The 24075-nt window shown below is 48.2% G+C and overlaps 1 protein-coding gene across 1 annotated transcript in view; it reads left to right on the top strand.

The window, feature by feature from the left end:
- Positions 1–24075, top strand: part of NDUFS4 (NADH:ubiquinone oxidoreductase subunit S4) — a 333599-nt gene that overhangs the window by 219284 nt on the left and 90240 nt on the right. Inside the window, exon 4 of the mRNA XM_086960625.1 lies at positions 23743–23816. Coding sequence (XP_086816751.1) covers positions 23743–23816 — 74 coding nt within the window. The remainder of the gene's footprint in view (positions 1–23742; positions 23817–24075) is intronic.

Below are 24075 nucleotides of genomic sequence, written 5' to 3' on the forward strand. Positions count from 1 at the left end.
GAGGTCCTCGTCATGCTGCAAAAAGGGGCAATCGAGCTCGTGCCTGTGGAAGAAAGAGGCACAGGAGTTTACTCACTGTACTTCTTGATACCAAAAAAGGACGGGTCCCTCAGACCCATACTGGACCTCAGACCCCTCAATCAGTACATTCTATCGGAGCACTTTCACATGCTGACCCTGCAGCAGGTCCTACCGTTGCTCAGTCAGGGGGATTTTCTCGCAACTTTAGATCTAATGGATGCGTATTTTCACATTCCGCTGCACCCGTCACACAAGAAATACCTCCGGTTCACCATCCAAAACCAACATTACCAGTTCACGGTTTTGCCTTTCGGGGTCACCACGGCACCCAGGGTCTTTACAAAGTGCCTGGCGACGGTGGCCGCACACCTAAGGAGACAAAACATTCACGTCTACCCTTATCTGGACGACTGGCTCATCCAGGCAAAGTCAGCCCAGCAGTGTGCCGCCCACATGTCCCACACCATTCACCTTCTTCACGATCTGGGATTCTCACTGAATTACCCGAAGTCCTACCTGCAACCCGCCCACATACGGCAGTATCTGGGTGCGACAATAAACACTCTGGCAGCCACAGCACAGCCAAATTCAATGAGGGTCAGCAGCATTCAATCGCTGATACAGAAATTCAGACCTCAACACTCGCTTCCAGCGCGAGTGTTCATGCAGTTTATAGGCATGATGGCCTCCTGCATTTCCATAGTCCCGCACGCGAGACTACATATGCGTCCGCTTCAGGAGTGCTTAGCACGTCAGTGGACTCAGGCTAACGGACAGTTGAAAGACCTAGTGTTGGTGACCGGTCGTGCATACAACTCTCTGCATTGGTGGAACCCACAAAACCTTTGCAGGGGACGACCATTGCAAGAGCCTGTGCCACAGATCATTCTGACGACGGACGCTTCTCTGCAGGGTTAGGGAGCTCATGTACTCCACTACACTGTGCAGGGACTATGGACACCGCAGCAAAGGAAGATGCACATCAATATTCTAGAACTGATGGCTATCTTCATGGCAATGAAAGCTTTCAAAGTACATCTGTGCAACAAGGTCGTGTTGATCCGGACGGACAACATGACGGCCATGTACTACATTCAGAAGCAGGGAGGTACACACTCTCCACAGTTGTCTCATCTGGCTCAGAGCATGTGGAAGTGGGCCATTCAGAGAAACATCTTCCTCATGGCCGAACACCTCCCAGGCAAGGACAATCAGATGGCGGACCTACTCAGCAGGTACAGCCACCAGATGCACGAGTGGGAGATGCATCCATCAGTACTCCACTCGTACTTCCTAAGGTGGGGTCATCCAGAGATAGACCTGTTCGCCACAAAGGAAAATGCGAAATGCCCAAGCTTTGCCGCCAGGTTCCCACACCCACAGTCGCAGGGCAATGCGATATGGATGAACTGGTCAGGCAAATTTGCGTACGCTTTTTCCCCAGCACCTCTAATACCGCTGGTGGCTCGCAAGCTGAAGCAGCACTCGATGACTCTCATCCTGGTTGCTCCAACGTGGGCTCGCCAACCATGGTACACCACATTTCTGGAACTGTCCGTGGTACCGCAGTAAAAGCTGCGCCTCACACCCAGGCTTTTGACGCAGAGCCATGGCGACATTCAGCATCCAGATCCGCAACAGCTCAACCTGGCGATCTGGCTCCTGATGTCTTAGAGTTCGGCTACCTCAACTTACCTCCTGACTGTATGGACATAATCAGGGAGGCAAAGAAGCCCACCACTAGAGCATGTTATGCGGCGAAATGGAAGCGGTTTGTCATTTATTCTGCAGACCACAACATTAACCCGCTGGATTCCTCTATTCAGGACATAATTTGTTATCTCTTACATCTGTACAAATGTAATCTGGCCTATGCTTCCATTCGTATACATCTATCCGCAATGGCTGCTTATCTCCAGAACAGACAGCACCTCTCACTTTTCAGGGTGCCTGTCATTAAAGCCTTTCTAGAAGGACTCAAACAAGTCATTCCTATGCGGACGCCACCAGCTCCTGAGTGGAACCTAAATGTGGTCCTCACCAGGCTGATGGGTCCCCCTTTCGAACCACTGCATTCAGTTCTTGACATGGAAGGTGGCTTTCCTAATAGCGATTACGTCGCTAAGACGAGTTAGTGAGCTCCAGGCACTAACTATCCAAGAGTCATTTATTCAAATTCATTCCAACAGGGTGGTGCTCGCACTAACCCTAAATTCCTTCCTAAGGTAGTTTCCCAGTTCCATATCAACCAAACTATAGAACTACCTGTGTTCTTCCAAAATCCAGAGTCGGTTGCGGAGAGAATGCTCCACACACTTGACGTCAAGAGGGCCCTAATGTACTACATTGATGGGACCAAAGATTTTCGGAAGACTAAACAACTATTTGTTGCCTTTTCGCCACAACACAAAGGCAACCCCATTTCCAAGGCTGGTATAGCCAGGTGGTTTGTTAAATGTATTCAGATCTGTTATCAGAAAGCCAAGCGCACTCTCACCATTCCACCGCTGGCACACTCCACCCGAACGTTAAGGGCCTCCATGGCTTTCCTTGGAAATATTCCTTTGGAAGACATATGTAGAGCAGCCACATGGTCTGCCACACACACATTTACCAAACACTACTGTGTTGATGTGCACTCCAAACAGCAGGCAGCTGTAGGGCAAGCTGTTCTAAAAACACTTTTCCAAACTGCTGCAGCTGGCATGGGCGGCCGCCGAAAATGGAGGGACTGCTCGGTATTCTATGCACAGATATGAATTCAGCAGCCCACATGGCTCGAACCGAATATGCTACTTACCAGTATGCATCTGTTCTTGGCATGTAGGGCTGCTGACATTCATATCGCCCGCCCTCCTCCCCGGCGCCTTTAGCGGCTGCAGCATTCACACATACTTCTAGCATGGTTATCATTCACATAGTTTCACTCCATCTTGGCCACAATGGCTAAAAACAATCTGGGGATGGAGTCTATGCCCATGCGCACTGTAGTCCAGGGGAGGAGCCACCTATCTCGTGATACTTCGAAGACTCTTCCAGGACAACAATGTGCGATCATCCGGACCCAACACTAGGCGGCGATCCATGCACAGATATGAATGTCAGCAGCCCTACATGCCAAGAACAGATGCATACTGGTAAGTAGCATATTCGATTCTGTTATTCAAAGCTGTTCATAAAACAGTTTCTCTTTGAAGCTCTCAACATTTTCCAGTCCTTTTCTCTACATCTTGCCAAACGTCATCTGCTAAAGCCTCTGTGGGCAACAACATGTTTAGCTGGTTATAGGGGCAGGCTAATGGGCTTGATTGAAGAGCATCCAGTGGTACCGCTCACATTTTACATAAAAGGATTAATGAAATTCCCAGGTTGACTAAGTTGCGTAACTGTGTCCGTGAGACTGATGCTGCTAGAGCCTGCAGACGCAGCAAAGGAGCACTCATGCCCTTCTGGCTTTCTCTGCTGGTACCCTTTCGTTCTGGGCTAGCCTTGCTCATCCTCCCACCCCCTTAGGCTGCCTTTTGTCTTCCTGCACGGTCAGTGCAGAAGGTTTGACAGGCTTCCCTGCATAGTGTAGGGTATACTGTGTGCGAGCATGAATTGGGACTGAGACCGGCAGACGGGTTTGAGCTGGGGTGGTGTTTCGGAGGGCTGAGAGTGGTTATTTATTTACGGTATTTGTAAAGCTCAAACACTCATCCCAATAGGAACATCACTGCGCTGAATTGCTGCATGTTTGATGGGTTGAGGCACTGGGATTCTTCTGGTGAGGGCCCAGCTAATACAAAAAGTTGAATCTTAGAAAAGCCAGGTTGTTAGGGGTTTTTTCTAAAATGGATATGAGAGCTCCAAAGGCAGTAGGTTCTAGTGAGTCGCTGCCAAATGGGGAAAAAAGCGACCACCAGTTATTGATTTTATGCTTTTAGTTTTACCTATTGCTAAATTCGGTGATCTCATGAGTTATAAAATTCAATTTTTTATCGTAGAATTGCTGGGCAAATTTGTTGAGTACTTTGTGATTGTGGCAAAGGAGTTTGGATTTGACTCTTTTGCGTATTGGCAGCCAGTGAAGAGTTTTTAGGCAGGCTGATGTCAAGCTGTAGCTGTCTTTGTTACAGATCAGATTGATGTCTGCATTGTGTATCACCTGAAGTCGTATGATAGGATAGTCTGCCATTGCTACATAAAGTACATTCCCATCATTCAATCTACCAGTGATTAAAGCTTTACTATGGTCCTGTCAACGGGAATCCAACGAAAATGCTTTAGTAAAAGCTTGAGTAGGTCAAAGCGTTTGCCACAGTTGACGTTGGCCTGCTCCTGCTTGGATAGTTAGTAGTCGATTAAAACACCAAAGTATTTTGCCACTTTCTTAGGCTTGGATACTGAGCCCAGTTAGGCAGGTCGCCATGATGATTCCCAGATCTGATGGGCACTGCTGAAAAGTAGAATCTGTTTTATCGGCGGTCATCTTCAAACAGTGTGCCATCATCCAACTTGCTACCTCAGAGGGACAGCTGGTAAGGTTTTTCCTGGTTTCATGATCTCTCCCCTATCAAGATTACCAGCTGGGTATCGTTGGTGTATGAACAGTTCTCATAGCCCCATTTTCTAACATGGCATGAGGAACGAGACATGCACATTAAAAAGTGTTGGATTTTGGGAAGAGTCCTGAGGGACCCCACATTTACATACCTGGGGGAATGATCTGACGCTATTTAACTGGGCAGGCTGGGTTCTCTTACTCAAAAAGGAACTAAACCATTTTAGGGCTTTGGAGTGTTCTCACAATGTTTTTGTTTTAGAATCAGGACAGTGACCTTGCCCTGATCCACGTATAATCTGATATTGTCTAACACAGCAAAGAGAGTGGATTCTGTGCTGCTTTTGACTCATGATGGATCTAACCAGTTGTTCTCAAGAAAGGCTGCTAGCTGGGTATTGACTAGTCTTTCCAAGACATATAGGGGAGCAGTGATATAGGTGGATACTTGGATAATATTGAAACATCTATCCCAGATGTTTTACCTAGGGGAGTATTAAAGCATTTATTTATATATTTTTGTGTTTTATAGAGCGCGAACTTGACCCGTGAGTGTATCAGAGCGCTTTACACGGTATACAGTAGTGAACAGGATTTTTTTTAAAAAATACAGACATATACAAAATCAACAAAAACGATGGCGAGGGGAAATAGGGCATACAGGTGTATGGTTACAATCCCCAGTTAATTACTCCTGTTCATAGAATCTGCCACTTAGACCCTCGTTGAAGGAGGCACTAATTCATTAACCGCTCCATCAGGAGTTGAGATCTGCTCAGTTACCCTGGATGGCTCATGTTTCCTCTGGAGATTTCAGTTACATAAAACAACTGAAACCTTCTAGATGAAACTGCAGGAGAGACTGAGCAATTGCCTGGGAAATTTGAACACTGAATTACTTTTTTTAACTCTCTCCCCATAAATCCTCAGGTGATTAAAAAGGAACTATCTGGAATAATGGGAACCCTTGTATTGTTAGCTCAGGGTGCTAAATTAACATTCCTATATCCAAGGACCTCTTAATGAGGCATGTGGTTATTTTTTTGTTCACCACAGCCTTAACCCATCAGTTGTAAAACCTTGGAAAGGTTTTTAGCAAGAACCCTATTAGACCTGAAATGGCTTGTCCCCCATGTTAATTGACATTCATCACCTCTTCATCCCTTTTGCACGATACCTAGACACTTAGTATTTATGTCCATCCAGTAAATAAAAATAATTGACCATATAATTCATTGTGCTGAGTTCACATCATGTTTTTTAAAGTATCCATGCCGCATTCCTAGCAAACTCGACCCTTTCAAACCTCATTTGTGTGTTTTCTGACTGCCAGTATTCTTAAACTTGTTATGAAAAGGCACAGGGGTAAACAGAAAGGTCAGTTGAGCTTTATTCTTTTACTGTACAACCATCCATTTACCGTTTGCATTGCTGATGTTTTTTAGGTGCATTTAGGGGATTTGTTTTCAACACAGTAGGTAATTTGTAAATGGGTAGTACCACCGCAGCATCAGCACAGCATCAACTCAGCGTCTCCTGAGCAGCAGCGTAGCACTACCACCTGAGCATTACTCCGTGCCACCACAGCATCACTGAGCACCACTGCAGCACCACCTGAGCACAGTACCAATCAGCACCACCTGAGCACCAGCTCTGCACCACTACCACCACAGCATCATTCAGCACCACCACAGCATCATTCAGCACCACCACAGCATCATTCAGCACCACCACAGCATCATTCAGCACCACCACAGCATCATTCTGCACCACCACAGCATCATTCAGCACAGCATCATTCAGCACCACCACAGCATCATTCTGCACCACCACAGCATCATTAAGCACCACCACAGCATCATTAAGCACCACCACAGCATCATTCAGCACCACCACAGCATCATTCAGCACAGCATCATTCAGCACCACCACATCATCATTCAGCACCACCACAGCATCATTCTGCACCACCACAGCATCATTCTGCACCACCACAGCATCATTCAGCACCACCACAGCATCATTCAGCACCACCGCAGCATCATTCAGCACCACCGCAGCATCATTCAGCACCACCGCAGCATCATTCAGCACCACCGCAGCATCATTCAGCACCACCACCACAGCATCATTCAGCACCACCACAGCATCATTCTGCACCACCACAGCATCATTCAGCACCACCACAGCATCATTCAGCACCACCACAGCATCATTCAGCACCACCACAGCATCATTCAGCACCACCACAGCATCATTCAGCACCATCACCACAGCATCATTCAGCACCACCACACCATCATTCAGCACCACCACAGCATCATTCAGCACCACCACAGCACCAGCACAGTATCTCCTCTGCATCACTCAACACCACCAAAGCACAACCTCGGCATCAGCACAGCACCACCTCTTCACCAGTATGCCACCAATAGTTCGACACCAACTCGGCACCAGCGAAGAACCACCAGAGCAGTACCACATCCGCACCAGCCCAGCACCACCTCCGCATCAGCACATCATCAGCAGCACAGTGCCACCTCCACATCAGTGCACCACCACCAGCACAGACCTACCTCGGCAGATCAACACCAGTGCAACATCACCTCAGCATCCCTCAACACCACCACAGCACCAACTCAGTATCAGAACAGCACCACCTCCGCATCAGTGCACCAGCGCACCACCAACTCAGCACCAGAGCAGCCCCACCACAGCATCATCGCAGCACCATGTAAGCACCGCATTAGGGCAACACAACTTCAGCACCAGCACAGCACCACCTGAGCACCATCAAAGCATCACTCAGCGCTACCTCAGTATCACCCAGCACTACCTCAGTATCACGCAGCACCACCTGGGCACCACCTCTGCACAAGCACACGACCACTTCAATATCACTCATCACCAGCACAGCATCTTCTAAACATCAGTGCAGCGCCATCAGAGCAGCACCACATCAGCACAGCACCACCTCAGCACAGCACCACCTCTGCATTAGTGCACCACGCCCATCGCAGACCCCCTCAGCACCAACTCAACCCCACCTCAGCAGCAATTCAGCACCAAGGCAGCAGCACTTCAGCATTAGCGTAACACCGCATGAGCACAGCATCAACTGAGCACAGCACCAACTCTGCATCACTCAGCAGCACCTGAGCACCACCACAGTACCACCCATGTTTCCAAATATCAGGTACTCTACATTTAACAAGGAGAGATTGAAAGTCTAGGTCAGGAAAGAACTTAATATGGGTGCCAGACGAGAAAAAAATGAAATGAGGATAGGGTTGTAGTGGGTAGCCGGATTTGACCTCTGACATCCCAACCTGTTCCACAGAGAGCTTTGAGAAATTCCCCGCGTGCGTGCTAGCCTCTATGTGGGGGAGGAATTGAAGAACGCAATAGCGATTACACTACTTAAACATCTCTTGACCCCTCCAAACCTGAGAGTTTTCGGCCCATCTCTGCTTCCTTTCTCGGCAAAATTGGCTGAGAAACACGTCCATACTCAACTGACAGAGTTTATTGCAGGAAATAATATCCTTCACAAGACTCAGTTTGGTTTTAGACTACAACATAGCACGGAATCGGCCCTGCTTCTGGGCTCTGAGACACTAGGCAAAGTGGCAGACAAAGGGCAAACTGGGCTCTAATCCTGCTGGATCTGAGCACAGCGTTCGATACTGTGCCACACATGGTGCTATTAGATCGTCTGTGGACACTGGGCATTAAAGGCAGAGCTTTTGACTGGATTGCAGACTTTTGAGACAAGCGCTCTGTCCAGGTAGCACAGAAGCCTTATACCTCAGACATTATTCCTTTACAGCGGGAGTGCCCCATGGATCCGCACTTAACTTGTGTACGCACCCTTTGTCGGACTTGATCGAGGGACATGGGGTGAGAATGATGTCATATGCGAATGACACTCAGCTTGTGATCACACTATCTAATGATGACAACAGGGCCGCAGCCAATTTTAAATTGTGTCTCGCTGACCTAACACCCTGGATACAGTCTAGTTGCTTGAAGTTAAATGCTGACAAAACCGAGGTACTGGTGGTGGGGAAACAGCCCTCTATCTGGTCCTCAGCATGGTGGCCGGCGGATATGGGTCCCACCCCGGCCCCTAAAACTAAAGTGAAAAACCTGGGCAACCTATTCCACACCCACCTATCATTTGTTAGTCAGATCCGGGCCATAGTGGGTGCCTGTTTCTGAGTGTTGTGACTATTAAAGAAATTTCTGAGGCTAATACCAATTTCAGCTTAAAAAAAAGTTATGCAGGCCCGCTGGTGTCGATACTTGATTACTGCATTGTGCTGTATTTGGGGACCTCTAGAGGCAGACTGGCACTGCTTCAAAGAGTACCAAACTAGGCCTGGGCGGCAAATTCCGTTCTGTTCGCGGAATTTGGGTAATTTCACGTTCCGTGGAGAACGCAAAATTGCCCAAAATTATGTGTTCCGAGACTTCGCGAAATTTTTAGCTTCTTCGCATTCTCAAATGCGTGTTCGCAAGATATTTCCACCCGAGCACGCAAACAGCGATTGCAAACAGTAAAAAAGCATCGCGAACAAGCGATTCTGCGTGTTCGCGAAATTTCTGCGTGTTCGCAGAGATTTTTTACAGTTTCGCAGAGATTTGCGTAACGCGATTACGCAAATTCCGCCCACCCCTATACAAAACGCTGCTGCCCGGATCCTATTAAGGATACCTAAATGGACTTCCATTAGGGCAGGTCTGGCTTATCTCCATTGGCTTCCAGTCAGACTCAGAATATCGTTCAAAGCTTTGTGTTTCTCACACAGGATAATGCACCGGAGGGGTCCCAACTACCTCTTTCGCCTGAGCCAGTTATACACTCCCACTAAAGCACTTAGATTGGGAGAATCAGCGCTGGCAGTGATCCCTAGAGTACGCCAGACACGACTGGGAGGCTGCTCCTTCGGTCTTCTTGCCACCTAGCTGTGGAACTCGATACCACTCAACCTAAGACTGGAAAAGTCGGAAGCAAACTTCTGCAAAACAGACGTGGATGTTACTGCTTAGTTCGGGGATAATCCATTCAGAGTAATCAGGCGCTCTATAAATGCAACATTCATTCATACGTTCATTCTTTCAAGATGTTCCTGAGAAATCTCATCTAAGAAAGGTTGTGAGTCAAATGTTGAGTACATTTTGTCAATTTTACCAGTGATGAAGTTGCCTATTTCTTCACAAAATATATATCTGAAGGGTTTATCTTCGTTGATAGACAGATAGGCTGAGGGAGTTCTTTCACGATTTTAAATAGTTCTGTGGACAAACTGCTGTTTTCTTCAAGTCTGTTAATGAAATAATCTTTATTTGCCCTCTTAAGTGCTCTGTGATAGTGATTCAATACTCTTTTATATGTTTGTAGATCCATTATGCATTTTGAATTCCTCCTATTTTGCTCTAGCTATTTACAGTTACTTTTTTTCGTTCTTAATTCTAAAGAGTACCTTTTTTCTTATAGTGAACGTCTCAATGATTTGTTCACTTTCAATTCTATGTCAGGACCGGAGGCTTCAGATTATGCTTTTCTCTCTTCGCTGTTTATTAACATCACATCGCACAGCAGCCAGAAAAGCATCAAAACTTGAAAAAAAATTTAGTATTTCCAACATAGGAATATCAGAAAACATTGTAATAACATCGTTTAATAACTACAAATCCCATAAGATGAACATTTAGGCAGTCCTTCTTTAGTGTCCATAAACCCCAATATAAGGCGTCCAACCAACGAACTCCCCCTCTTTCTTCGCTGCTTCGCAGCCAGTTAAGTGCTATTATCCCTCTCTTGCACTTTTGTGTTTGTTGAGGTTTTTGTGTTTTCTTCTATTCTATTTGCATTGATTGTTGCTTTGGGGGGCCTGTGGGGTTTTTCTTCCCTTTCAGAGCCCCTTCCATCGCGGGGACGCCTTCGCCCCTTACGCGATGTCCCCGTGTATTCCGCGGTGTTGAGTCACCGCTAGAGGGCGCCGTTGCGTCTCGCCTGCCCGCGCGCAGTTTTCGTCTCATTGATTGGAGCTGCGCTGGGGAGTCGACATCGCAGGTGCCCTGCTGCCGCCTAACCCTGACGCCCTCTTGGGTTGTACTGTCCCGTGTTGAACGCCCCGGTGGGGTCTGTATAGTGGTTGTACCCACGTTGAAGCCTGCGGGCGATTTCAGCACCTTTTTTCTGCAACAGCTTCCGCTGGGGTGTTCCCCGCTCGAGCGCGCTGGGAGGCGTTGCGGCCCGGTCTCTGGAGAGAGGGTCGGCGCGCTGTAAAGGCTGGTGCTGCCTTTTAATTGCCGGTTCCACCGGCCTACAACTTTTGCCAACCTTTGGTCGGCCCACACGTGGCAGTCTGTGTACGCCATCGGAACCCTCAGTTTCACTTTCTTATCTACTGCGTAGCGCCATGGCTGAGGGGTACTACGTCGAGGAGGAGGAGTCTCACCAATACCTCCAGGACGACGAGTTCTATGCGGCTGTGGACCAGTCGATTTACCGGTGTGTGCAGGAAATCGTTGGGCCTATGGAGGACAGACTTTCAGCCCGCATTGTCTTGGAATGTGCAAAGTAGGCACCGGCCCCAGGGGGTTCCCCCGCCAACGATCCTGGCCAGCCTCCGGCGGCCAAAAAGTCACGTGGGGACGCGGGTCCCAGTGGTTCGCAAGGTGTGGACAAGGACGCTTTCGAGCGCCTACGCGACGCTTTCCTGGCTAAAGCGTCTGGGTCGACCCCCGAGGCGCCTCCGCCTCAGACACCTTCTACACCGGCGAAAGTTGTCCCGGCCTCCCCGGGGGGGGCTTCCCCCGCGGATACGGACGACGACGACGACGACGAGGACTCCGTGCGGTCATGGCGACCAGCGTCCAATTCGACGGAGTTGCCCAAGGACACTTCGGGCATGCTGGACCCGGACGAGATCATGCACCCGCGGTCAGCCGCCTGGGCGCCCGGTGATAAGGTGGCGCAGTTTGTGGCGGGCGCCTCCGCAAGCCCTTGGAGAAGGAGGCGCGCAGCTGTCTGAGGGGCGAATGTCCTCGCCCGACTCTGGAGGGAAAGGTGGCCATGACGCCGGAACTTGATGGGAAAATGGCCACCTTCATGGCGAAGTTCGTCAAGGACCCCCGGAAGGGGATCGACCGTTCCTGGCGCGCCTGCCAGGACAAGCTCTTGGACACCATTGGCCCCCTCACCAAGATTCTCGATATGGCCGAAGAAGCCAAGGTGTCGGGCAGCGCCATTTGCCCGGAAGTATTGTCCAACTGGGCGCATCGGGCAGTTATCTTTTTGGGGAATGCCAACTGTGCCCTGTCGACCGAGCGGCGTCGGTCGCTACTGATAAAATTGGATCCCAAGTTGGGCGATTTGGCTTCGTCGGAAGCTGGCGCTGTCGCCCAAGGAGGACTCTTTGGTGAGCCATTCATTAAAGAACTGGGGAAGTTTGTCTCCACCTTCACCTCCCTGGATAAGGCCCAGTCGACCATCAAGCGGGTCTTCCACCAGCGTTTTTCCCGGGGGGCTGGTCGTGGTAGGGGCCTCACGACCAGCCGTGGTGGTCAGCAACAGCCCGGAAAAGGGCATGGCTCCGGCAGGGGAGGCTACAACTCCTCCGCGAATTATAACAACTTCTATCCCACCAGAGGTCAGCGTTTCAGAGGACGCGGAAACTTCCAGAACGACTCCGGCGGCAACAGTTCACACGGTGAGTGTTATCCCTGCAGATCAGGTGGTTATTGGGGGGAGGTGGGCGTGTTTCCCCCAAGCGTGGGAGGCTATTACAACGGACGCATGGGTCCTTCAAACCGTGCGGGGGTTCCGCATAGAGTTTTACGACCAGCCGTGCCAGGCGGAGCCTCCCCGGCCCATAACGTTTTCTCAATCGGACGCGCTCTTGATCGACGAAGAAGCCTCGGCGCTGCGGCGCAAGGGGGCTATTTGTCGAACAACGCGCCACCCCCGGGGTTTCCTGAGCAATATTTTTCTTGTGGAAAAAGTGGACGGGGGCAGACGACCAGTCATCAACCTCAGGGAGTTCAATGGCTGGGTGGTGTACAACCACTTCAAGATGGAGGGCATCCATCTTTTGAGGGACGTTTTGCTCCCGAACGACTGGATGGTCCGTCTGGACCTCAAGGATGCGTATCTGGTGGTTCAGACTTACCCCCCGCATCGTCGTTTCCTTCAGTTTTGCTGGAAAGACATGGTGTTCGAGTTCAAGGCCCTTCCGTTCGGTCTTTCCTCGGCCCCTTGGTGCTTTACAAAAATTCTGCACCCGGCCATCGAAACCCTGCGGAGTCAGGGGATTCGGCTTATCGTCTATCTGGACGACATCTTGCTGTTGGGCCAGGACCCGAGCAAGTTGGCCGCCCATCTGTCTCAGACAGTCTCCCTGTTACAAGGTCTGGGGTTTATTGTCAACAGGGAAAAGTCGGTTTTCACCCCCGCCCAGCAAATGGTGTTTCTGGGCTTTGTGGTGGACTCGGTGAAATCGACTCTCAGTTTGCCGTCCAGAAAGATGGCCAAAATAAAGCATCTGCTTCGGCAAACTATCTCAAAATCGCACACCTCCCTCCGGCAGGTGGCCAGAGTAGTAGGCCTTCTCTCATCGTCCATTCAGGCGATATTCCCGGGCCCTCTTCACTATCGGGCCCTTCAGCGACTGAAAGCGCACCATTTGCGCAGAGGGCTATCCTACGATCACTTGATTCCCCTGTCGGTGGAGGTCAAAGAGGAAATGTCTTGGTGGCTAGCCCACATGGAAGCGTGGAACGGCCGCGCGATTTTCGGGTCCGTTCCGGACTTGGTGATAGAGTCAGACGCCAGCAGGTCTGGCTGGGGCGCCCGCTGCGGGGATTTCTCCACAGGCGGCGCTTGGTCATCAGACGAACAGCGACTTCACATCAACTGCTTGAAACTTCTAGCAGGTTCGTTCGCCGTCCGTTGCTGGACGAGGGACTCGGTGAAGTCATGCGTCCTTCTGCGGATGGACAATGTCTCAGCGGTTCGGTATGTGAACCACTTAGGGGGTCCGCAGTCAAGAGCCCTTGCGGACCTGGCGAAAGACTTTTGGGGTTATTGTCTCGCTCATCAAGTCTCGGTTCAGGCGGAATACCTGCCGGGTCGGGCCAATCAGGTGGCGGAATGGCACTCGAGATATCTCAGAGACTCCAGCCTGTGGAAGCTGGATGTTCAAGTGTTCCGCTGGCTGGCTGCAGGCTGGGGTCCGTTTTCCATAGACCTGTTTGCGTCCCGTCTGGACTTCCAGCTTCCGAGGTTCTTCAGCTGGAGACCGGATCCTTTGGCGGAAGCGACGGATGCGTTCCTCCAAGACTGGAGTCAGGAACGGCCATATGCCTTCCCGCCTTTCTCCATGATAGTACGGGCCGCGGCCCAGATTCGCCGTCAGATGGCGGACGTGGTGATGGTGACGCCCGTGTGGGGGTCGCAAGTATGGTTTCCAGTTCTTCTGGAACTTTCCTGGGATTCTCCAATCCTACTCCCCCGGCTTCCTCGTCTTCTCCTCAATCCAGACGGGGTCCCTCACCATCTCCTCCAGGGTTCTCTCCGCCTCATGGCATGGAGGCTTTCAGGCGACGTTGGTTGCTCCCTGGCCTTTCGAACTCAGCTCAGCACTTTTTGTCCAAGGCCTGGGCAGGCAGCACTGCCAAGAGGTATAGATCGGCTTGGACCAGGTGGGTTCGTTGGTGTCTTCGACGGGGTTTGGATCCCATGGTCGCAGGCCTCGTTCCTATCCTGAATTTTCTTGCAGAACTCTCTACCGCCGGCTTGGCATACCGGACGATTAATACGATACGTTCTGCCATATCGGCGGCTCATGTGCAGATAGATGGAGCAGCGGTTGGGGAGCATCCCCTGGTATGTCGACTCCTTAGAGGAGTGCGTCTGGCTTTACCGCCGGAGCCACGGTATTCCGTCCTGTGGGATGTTAACGTGGTGTTGAACCTTTTTCTTTCCTGGCAGCCTAACAGGTATCTTTCCTTAAAAGAACTGTCAGCTAAACTGGCAATGCTCTTGTGCTTAGTATCTTGTCGCAGAGTGTCTGATGTGCGTGCCCTGGATGTCACGGCGAGAGCGTTCTCCCCGGATGGGGTGACCTTTACCGTGGGTCGACGCACGAAATCGGCTACGAGGTCTATTTCCTATCCGGCATTTGCAGATGCCCCCAAGTTGTGTGTGGTACAGTGTTTGAAAACCTATGAGGATGTTACAATGGAACTTCGCCCACCGGGCGAACGGCAGTTGCTGATTGCGCTGCGCAAACCGCACAAGGCTGTCTCTTCCCCCACTATAGCCCGGTGGGTGCGTTGGGTAATGCAGGAAGCTGGTATTGATACGAGGCAGTTCGGAGCTCACTCAGCAAGAGGGGCCATGGCCTCCAAATCTTTTGCCCTTGGGGCACGGTTAGAAGACCTCATGCGCGCTGCGGATTGGTCTTCGGATTCCACCTTCAAAAGGTTCTATTTTAAGCCAGTGGTGGATATTGCTAGTTTGGTGGTGAGCAAGCTTTAAACAAGCATAATCTGAAGCCTCCGGTCCTGACATAGAATCGAAATTTGCCTAGCGTAGTAACGGTAAGTTTCAATTCTATTAAGGACACGGAGGCGAGGATTATCCCACCCATACCTCCTGCGGAGATCCCGCCCGTACTGGAGTAAGTAATCCGTTTTCCGACTTGCAGTATGGTCACTGTTTACTTGGGTTGCATGTCGATGACTTGATACTCTGCTTTGTTGATTTGCCTTCATGCTTAGCGGTATGGCTTAGCTCACGCTGTTATTTTCTCCGCCAGGGAATGATGGTGCGAAAAAAGATGCTTGAGACTTTGACCTGACTCGCCACGAAGAAAGAGGAGGAGTTCGTTGGTTGGACGCCTTATATTGGGGTTTATGGACACTAAAGAAGGACTGCCTAAATGTTCATCTCATGGGATTTGTAGTTATTAAACAATGTTATTACAATGTTTTCTGAAGTGTTGGGAATACTAAAAAAAATTTCAAGTTTTGATGCTTTTCTGGCTGCTGTGCGATGTGATGTTAATAAACAGCGAAGAGAGAAAAGCATAATCCTCGCCTCCGTGTCCTTAATAGAATTGAAACTTACCGTTACTACGCTAGGCAAATTTCGATTGTGCGCAGTTATCCAAAGAGTTGGAAATGGCAGAGTTGCAGTTATCTAAATACGTGTCAAGTAATGTCTCTTGGTCAAGCCCCGGTGGGACAAATTGATTTTAAAAGAGTCTGTTTATTTTGCTGCAAGCCCTTTAGTGGCTAAGGGACAGGTTCAAGGGTAGATTTTGACTTAATGTGAGAGAAAAATGTATTATAGTATGGTCAGACCATAGTAATGGATTGATGTTGTGAATTCTGAGTTTCAATATTTTAAATTAATAGATTTAATGTTTGGCCTGCTACATGGATCGGGCCAGTAATCCATTGTTTGAGTTGGAGGATTCACATATCACTCTCTAACTGCATGAAAGAGGGTCCTCAATGTTTTCAAAATGTAGATCACTAGATACTGATAATGTTTTAAACTTAGTGGGGACATTCAGGAGAAGAGATTGACAGCTATTTGGGAGTTGTAACCAGGGGGTCTACAAAGAACGGCACCATCAAGCAGCCTCTGCTCCTTATAGGAAAGTTGGAAGGCTAACATTTTGCATTATGCTATAGAGGAGCTAAGTTCCAGTAAAAGTTTAATAAGCATCAATAAAAAAAAAACGTAATATAATCACAGAAAGCACCTCTTAGTTGTCAAGAATCGATGATCTAATCAATCTGCTACCACAGCTTCCACTGAAAAGCTGCATAAACTTAAAAGCAAAGGCCCTTGCTAGCTCCAAGACCTTTGCTCTGCCTTCTTAGGGAGTTATGCCACTCATCCAAAACTCTACCGGCACACCGACACAACATGTTTGAACCCTCATACGCTGCCATCATCAATACTTACTTCTGATCTGCCAAGTACTAGTCAAGCAAGTACAATAACCTCCGCATTACATTTGCTCAACAGGTGACCGCTCTGGAACTCCTCCGGCCCAATATTGGATTCTACAGTTTTTGAAACTCACATTAGTAAACGAAGATTGAAAAGGCTTAAAAGACTAAACAAAAACTTGTCTAAAGCAAACAGGGATTCTTTTATGGAATCTACCTCCCTTCAGTTGGAGCAAGAATTGTATCATTTTCCACTAGAAGAAATCGAAGCAACTTCACTGAGTGTTGCACTAACCGCACAAGTCAATCCAGATACCAAAGGAGCCCCAAATGACAGCTCCGACTGCATTATTAGTGACTCTACTGACACTCACCTGGCTTGCAACCATTTTCAGCCATCTCATCACTATTCAATAATTGCAGTGCTCCATCAACAATTGAATCTCAAAGCATTCTCTGAATTTAATCCTGCAACTGGTGCTAGATCTACAGTCTTGTCTCATAGGATCAATTCTGAATCTCATCCTGCCAAACCCCGGTAAAACAATGGAATGCTCATAGAGACTTTAAACCGCCAATGGTGGATTTATTACACCAAATTGCGGAGAGCTTTGCACTTTTAGTAAACACGCTGTGTTGCCATAGTTTGAAGTTCAGCCAGTCGTTGATCAGCCCTGCCGTGACTCTTAATAACGTGCCTAGGGCTCCCAGACACAAGGCTAACAGTTGCCACTACCACCATTGTTCCTACTCCTGCTCAAATAATTATCTTGGCGAAATAGCTCTTCTTCTGCAAGCTGCTCTGAACCAAAGGAGTCTCCACCTAATATCACTAATAAAGACCAAAATGCTCACAAGTTTGTTAAGAACCATCTTAGTCATTTAGAAGGTAATTGCCTGGATTTTACGTCTTGCTCCCAATTTAGAAGGTTACAGGTTTTTCTTAACCAGCAAAAAATCTTACAGATGATTGGATTCTTTCCTGACCTCAGTAACGTAGTCTCTTCAGAACTTTTAGTGGTGAGATTAGTTTGTCACAAAAACGGCATAGAATGAACCCGAACAACTTGAGCCTTCGAACAGACAACATCAAGAATCTGGGCTTTGAGAGAGGCATTAGCTGAGTGTGAAATCTCTATTTTCCAATTGAAAAACCAAAATATCTGCCCCATGTTTTTTTTCCAAACCTACATTCCACGAGACTGTCTTCAGGAGCACTCCTTACCTTAATGACATCTGCACTAGGAAGCAGCATATCTAACATCTCTAAGTCAGATTCTGAGATCCACCATCAATGTATCCACTTATGCTAATGGGATATTGCCGGGGTCACTAGCCAGCTCAACAACTGATAGTATGCCTGCAGGAATATTGGGAAATTGTAAGTTTTAGCCTGCCTAACTTTACATTCTTCAAGGAGATGACAGCTGCTCACACTGGTGAATAATGCTATGATCTCTTTAGGAAAGTAATTCAAACACTGTTAAGTTACATTTTAGCTGTTATAATCAAGAATTTCTCTTGGAACCAATTTCTAATTATTAATCTTTGTTCCTCCTTTGTTGACTGGGTGGGGTGGGGTGGATTGGATTGGATTGGAGTGGAGTCGGGTCGATTGAATTGGAGTGGGGTGGATTGGATTGGATTGGATTGGAGTGGGGTGGATTGGATTGGAGTGGGGTGGATTGGATTGGATTGGAGTGGGGTGGATTGGAGTGGGGTGGATTGGATTGGGGTGGATTGGATTGGATTGGAGTGGGGTGGATTGGAGTGGGGTGGATTGTATTGGAGTGGGGTGGATTGGATTGGAGTGGGGTGGATTGGATTGGAGTGGGGTGGATTGGATTGGAGTGGGGTGGATTGGTTTGGATTGGAGTGGGGTGGATTGGATTGGGGTGGGGTGGGGTGGATTGGATTGGATTGGAGTGGAGTGGGGTGGATTGGAGTGGGGTGGATTGGATTGGAGTGGGGTGGATTGGATTGGAGTGGGGTGGATTGGAGTGGGGTGGATTGGATTGGAGTGGGGTGGATTGGATTGGAGTGGGGTGGGGTGGATTGGAGTGGGGTGGATTGGATTGGAGTGGGGTGGATTGGATTGGAGTGGGGTGGATTGGATTGGGGTGGATTGGATTGGATTGGAGTGGGGTGGATTGGATTGGAGTGGGGTGGATTGGAGTGGGGTGGATTGGATTGGAGTGGGGTGGATTGGATTGGAGTGGGGTGGATTGGATTGGAGTGGGGTGGATTGGAGTGGGGTGGATTGGAGTGGGGTGGATTGGAGTGGGGTGGATTGGAGTGGGGTGGATTGGATTGGAGTGGGGTGGATTGGATTGGAGTGGGGTGGATTGGATTGGAGTGGGGGGATTGGATTGGAGTGGGGTGGATTGGATTGGATTGGAGTGGGGTGGATTGGATTGGAGTGGGGTGGATTGGATTGGAGTGGGGTGGATTGGATTGGAGTGGGGTGGATTGGATTGGATTGGAGTGGGGTGGATTGGATTGGAGTGGGGTGGAGTGGGGTGGATTGGATTGGAGTGGGGTGGAGTGGGGTGGATTGGAGTGGGGTGGATTGGATTGGATTGGAGTGGTGTGGAGTGGATTGGAGTGGATTGGATTGGGGTGGAGTGGATTGAAGTGGGGTGGGGTGGGGTGGATTGGATTGGAGTGGGGTGGATTGGATTGGAGTGGGGTGGAGTGGGGTGGATTGGATTGGAGTGGGGTGGATTGGATTGGATTGGATTGGAGTGGGGTGGAGTGGATTGGATTGGGGTGGAGTGGATTGGATTGGGGTGGAGTGGATTGAAGTGGGGTGGGGTGGGGTGGATTGGATTGGATTGGATTGGAGTGGGGTGGATTGGAGTGGGGTGGGGTGGATTGGAGTGGGGTGGATTGGAGTGGGGTGGATTGGATTGGAGTGGGGTGGATTGGATTGGATTGGAGTGGGGTGGATTGGATTGGATTGGAGTGGGGTGGATTGGATTGGATTGGAGTGGGGTGGATTGGATTGGATTGGATTGGAGTGGGGTGGATTGGATTGGATTGGATTGGAGTGGGGAGGATTGGATTGGAGTGGGGAGGATTGGATTGGATTGGATTGGAGTGGGGAGGATTGGATTGGAGTGGGGAGGATTGGATTGGAGTGGGGAGGATTGGATTGGATCGGGTAGATCGGGTGGATCGGAGTGGGCCACTCTAATCTGCACCACTGCCATCTACACCAGGATACTCCACAACACTCTACTAGCACTACTGCTCTCTGTTATTCTACGTTATGCCACTCTACACCACTGAACTCTACGCCAATCCACTCTAATCTACTGTGCACCACTGCACTCGTCAACATTCTACACTATACCACTGCACTCTTTGCTACTCTATTGCACTCTACGCCACTGCACTGTGACTCTGCTCTGCAGCACTCCACTTTCTACCATTGAACTCTGCAACATGCAACTCTGCACCACTCTAAGCCACTCTACTCTACTCTGCTCCACTGCCTTCTACTCTGCTCCACTGCACTCTACTCTGCTCCACTGCACTCTGCTCTGCAGCACTCCACACCACTATTTTGCACTCTCCCATCACTCTAATCTACTGTGAACCACTGCACTCTACACCTCTCCACTCTATTTTGCACCACTCTTTTCTATGCCACTGCACTTTATGCCACTCTACCCTACAACACTGCAAACAATACCTGTTGCAAAGTCATTCTGTGCCCTGGGCACCCCACAGCGTTTTGCTGACTGGAACTGGTGGTAACTGACTCTGACCCTGGGCTCTGTTTAACCAGGCCCAGTGCCAGTGCCTAGCTAAAAGGAACACATTGGAATACATTTAGGACGCCCAACATACACTAGGGTACACTATGGTATGCCGGGGTACCCCTGTAATTGGCATGACCTACCCCATAAGCCCCTAGTATGTAATAGGGAAGAGGATTGAAACTACCTAGAAGTCTCCAGTATCCTGGGGCATGGCAGTTTAGACGCCAGCAGCTTTTCTGCACTAGCATCTGTGCAGCGCTGAAGCCCGAGGTCAGTTTAAAAACATCCCTGGTGGCCAGGACAGATTTTAAACCTTAAATTGTGCCCAAACTCGACTTTGGGAGTAGGGGCCCTTAAAAATGAAAAACCTACCATGTTTTTGCATATTAGGGACCCCCAGGGTCACCCCTAGGTATCCCAGGGGTGGGGGGGGGGGGTCAGTTATCTTTAAGGAGCGCCCTTATAAAATGAGTTTTTATATGCCTGGTAAAGTGAAATTTCACATGTCACTCCCCATATTGTGTTAAAGAGCTGCTCAAATTCGACTTTGATGCTAGAAAAATTGGGTAAGGATAATCTGCATGATTTCTGCAGATTCAGAACCCTTGAAGTCTCCCCTAGTTGCACAGGGGGTGGGGGCCTGTAGAAATTAGGGAAATACTTATTAAATATGGTTTTATAAACCCGGTTTCTTGAAAAGTGGGCCAAGTCATTTTCCCCATTGCAAACCCCATGGCCCATAGGTTATCATGGTAGGAAGTGATTGATTAATAAATATTGATAGGAGAGGACTAGCCGGACCATTCAAGGACTTCCCAGAATGGTAGTAGTAAATCCAACAATATTATATTTATGAATTTCTCCTAAAGTGTACATACAAGGAGTTATATGAGATTCTTGTTTGTAAGTCCAAATTCAGCCTTTCAGTGGTCTGCCCTGATTGGTCAGAGGTAAGTGGATTTGCCAAGCTGCTGGGAGGGCAGTGTGCTGGTCTATAGGAATGCCAGGCCAGGAGGTGGAATCGTAAACTATGCTCTTCAAAGGCAGAGGGGAGGCCTGGGTTTCAGTCCACTTTGACAGTCTTGACCCATAGTCAGGGCTAGGCTTAAGGAAGGTATGTGCAGATGGTAGGGGGAGAGTCAATGGAAATAAGCCATCCCAGGGGGTGTGTTTAGCCAGCTCTTACCTTCTTGCTGGAAAATCAGCCATTATGGATTTGGAAGAATGATGCACTCTGGGACAAACTAATGCCACACTGTACAGGATGTGGTCATAACTATGAGGTGTTGCCCTGCTCTCATTGGTCAGCAGTGACCTGGTGCTTGACCCAGAGAATTTTGAATAAGTATCTGAGAGGGGCAGAGCCCTCCAGATCTGCTGCTTGAAACTGAAGGAAGCAAGAAGTGCCCTGCTGAAGATTGTGCTGTGCAAGGAACTCTAAGGCCTGACCTATGAAGACTGCACCATCTGAAACTACAGCCCTGTGGATTACCTTGCTGACAAGACGCAAGAGTGGAACTCCCTGCAAGCTACAGGTTAACAGAGATCACCTGGACAGCCCCACAAAGAATTCAAAGCCTGGAGTACGGTGGATTTGTAAGGGTTTTGTTCAAGTGGATTGTGGAATTGAAGTATCACACTTTCAAGGACCCTCTTGGAGATTCCAGAACCTTGGATTGTGTGTTGGATACTTTGGGACCCGCAAGCAGAACACCAGGAAGGTGTTCTAACTGGACCCCGCTTGCTGAAGAAGGCGGCCCACTACAGTGGTGAGAATTCTTCAGAACAATTTATAAAGGTGTGTCCCTGACAGAGAAAACAAAATGACTTAAAGGGGCGCTGTTGGTTTCTAAGCACTAGAAAGTGACTAATCTTTAAAACTTCATATCTCTGTTTCCCTACAGTGGATTATTTTCGTTTCAGTGTCATTTAAAAGATAATAATATTACCTATTTTTATAAATTGGTGTTGGATTTTTATTTTGTGTTGTCTTAATTATTTACTGAAATGGTGTTTTTGAATGCTTTACGTACCTGTCTTTGAAGTTAAGCCTATCTGCTCGCAGCCACGTTACCAAGGGTTGAGCAAAGGAATAATTTTCTAAGACCTATGCTAAGTCCTATCATGTGTTAGTGGCCTTATTGCCAGTGCCAGACCTACATTTGACCCTACCAATAACCCGCTTTCCAACAATACCCCACCCTCTACTGTACGCCACTGCGCTCTACCTCACTATTCTATTCTACTACACTCTACCCTGGACCACTATACCCTGCACCACTTCACTTCTCTCTACTCTGAAAACAATATGCTCTGTGCAACCTGAGTTTACGCCACTCTATGCCACTCTGCACCACTCCACCCTACGCTGAGCCACTCTGTTCTAAACCAGTGCCCTCTACCCCAATCCACTGTACACCACTTTACTCAAAACCACTGCACTTTACGCCACTATGCTCTACAACATTTTACTCTGCACCACTGCACACTAAGTCATTACACCACTGCATTCTACGTCGCTGCACTCTGCCACAGCACTCCATGCCACTTGTTTACTCCACCACTGTACTCTACATCACTAATCTCTTAACCACTCTACAACCCTGCACTTTACAACCCTGCGCTCCTACACTCCACTCTGCATGACTGTACTCTATACCACTGCACTCTACTCTGCACCACGCAACTCTATACCCTTCTACGCCACTCTCCTCTACACCTCTGCACTCTACTCTGCAGTACTCCGCTGATAAGTACTGGTTTATAAGGCATGTGAATAAATGCCGCTCATCTGAGAATTTGATCTTAGTTTAGGTGGTTGAGCTCCCGCCCAAGGTGATTCAGGCCCTAACAAGTTCAGAGAAGAAAGTTGGCTACAGCAAATCGCTCTTTACTTAAGATGCCTTTAATTATGGGACACATGGACAAGGATGACCCTAGGACCATGTCAGGAATACTTCAAGTCTGTCAGAAGAACTGGCCACATGGGTACTTTTGACGAACTACACAAAGCTAAAAAACATAATTTACTAAAATTAAAAAACATGGAGAGTGCTGGGAAAGCATACATTCCAACTGAAAAATAGCAGGAGGGCATATCTTGGTTTCTAAACATTTATTTAGTATGTTGCAATATGGGTTGGGCTGCTTGTTTTCACTGTATACTGTTTTTTTAAGGAATGTCTAGTAATAATTAGTATTCATTAATAATGTTATTATTTTATTAGTATTAAAATCTTCTTATACATTCCTCTATTGATGATTCTGTAACTTTGGAGAAATTGTGGCCCCTTGGAGGGCAATTATTTCTCTCTTGCTTCCTGTTTACAGAAGTAAACTGTTAAATAATTTTAAAAGTTTTGTAACTGTTGGAGGAATACATAAAAAAATTCACAACAATGACACTAAATATGGCAATGTTTTTGTTTATTACAGTGCGGATCCGCTGTCAAACATGCTTTTGTCATTCACTAGTAAAGAAGATGCTATTGCATTTGCAGAAAAAAATGGTAAGATTATTTATTTTTTCAAAATGGTTTTTGTGTTTTGATGTGATGTGATAAGTTCGCTATATTGACTTTTCACACTTACTTTGTAAAGTTTAAAAAAAATTATATACAAGATTCAATTTTCGTGTTTTGTAGATATATTGACCATATATACGGATGTTGGGAGTTCAAGAAAAAGGCCTACACTCCAAATTAATTAGGAACTACCCTGAAATAGTGGGCAACACATGTCATAGTAGTCCACTCTTCAAGATGTATG

The sequence above is a fragment of the Lissotriton vulgaris genome, chromosome 3_1, assembly GCF_964263255.1.
Source record: "Lissotriton vulgaris chromosome 3_1, aLisVul1.2, whole genome shotgun sequence".
Classification (NCBI taxonomy): Eukaryota; Metazoa; Chordata; class Amphibia; order Caudata; family Salamandridae; genus Lissotriton; species Lissotriton vulgaris.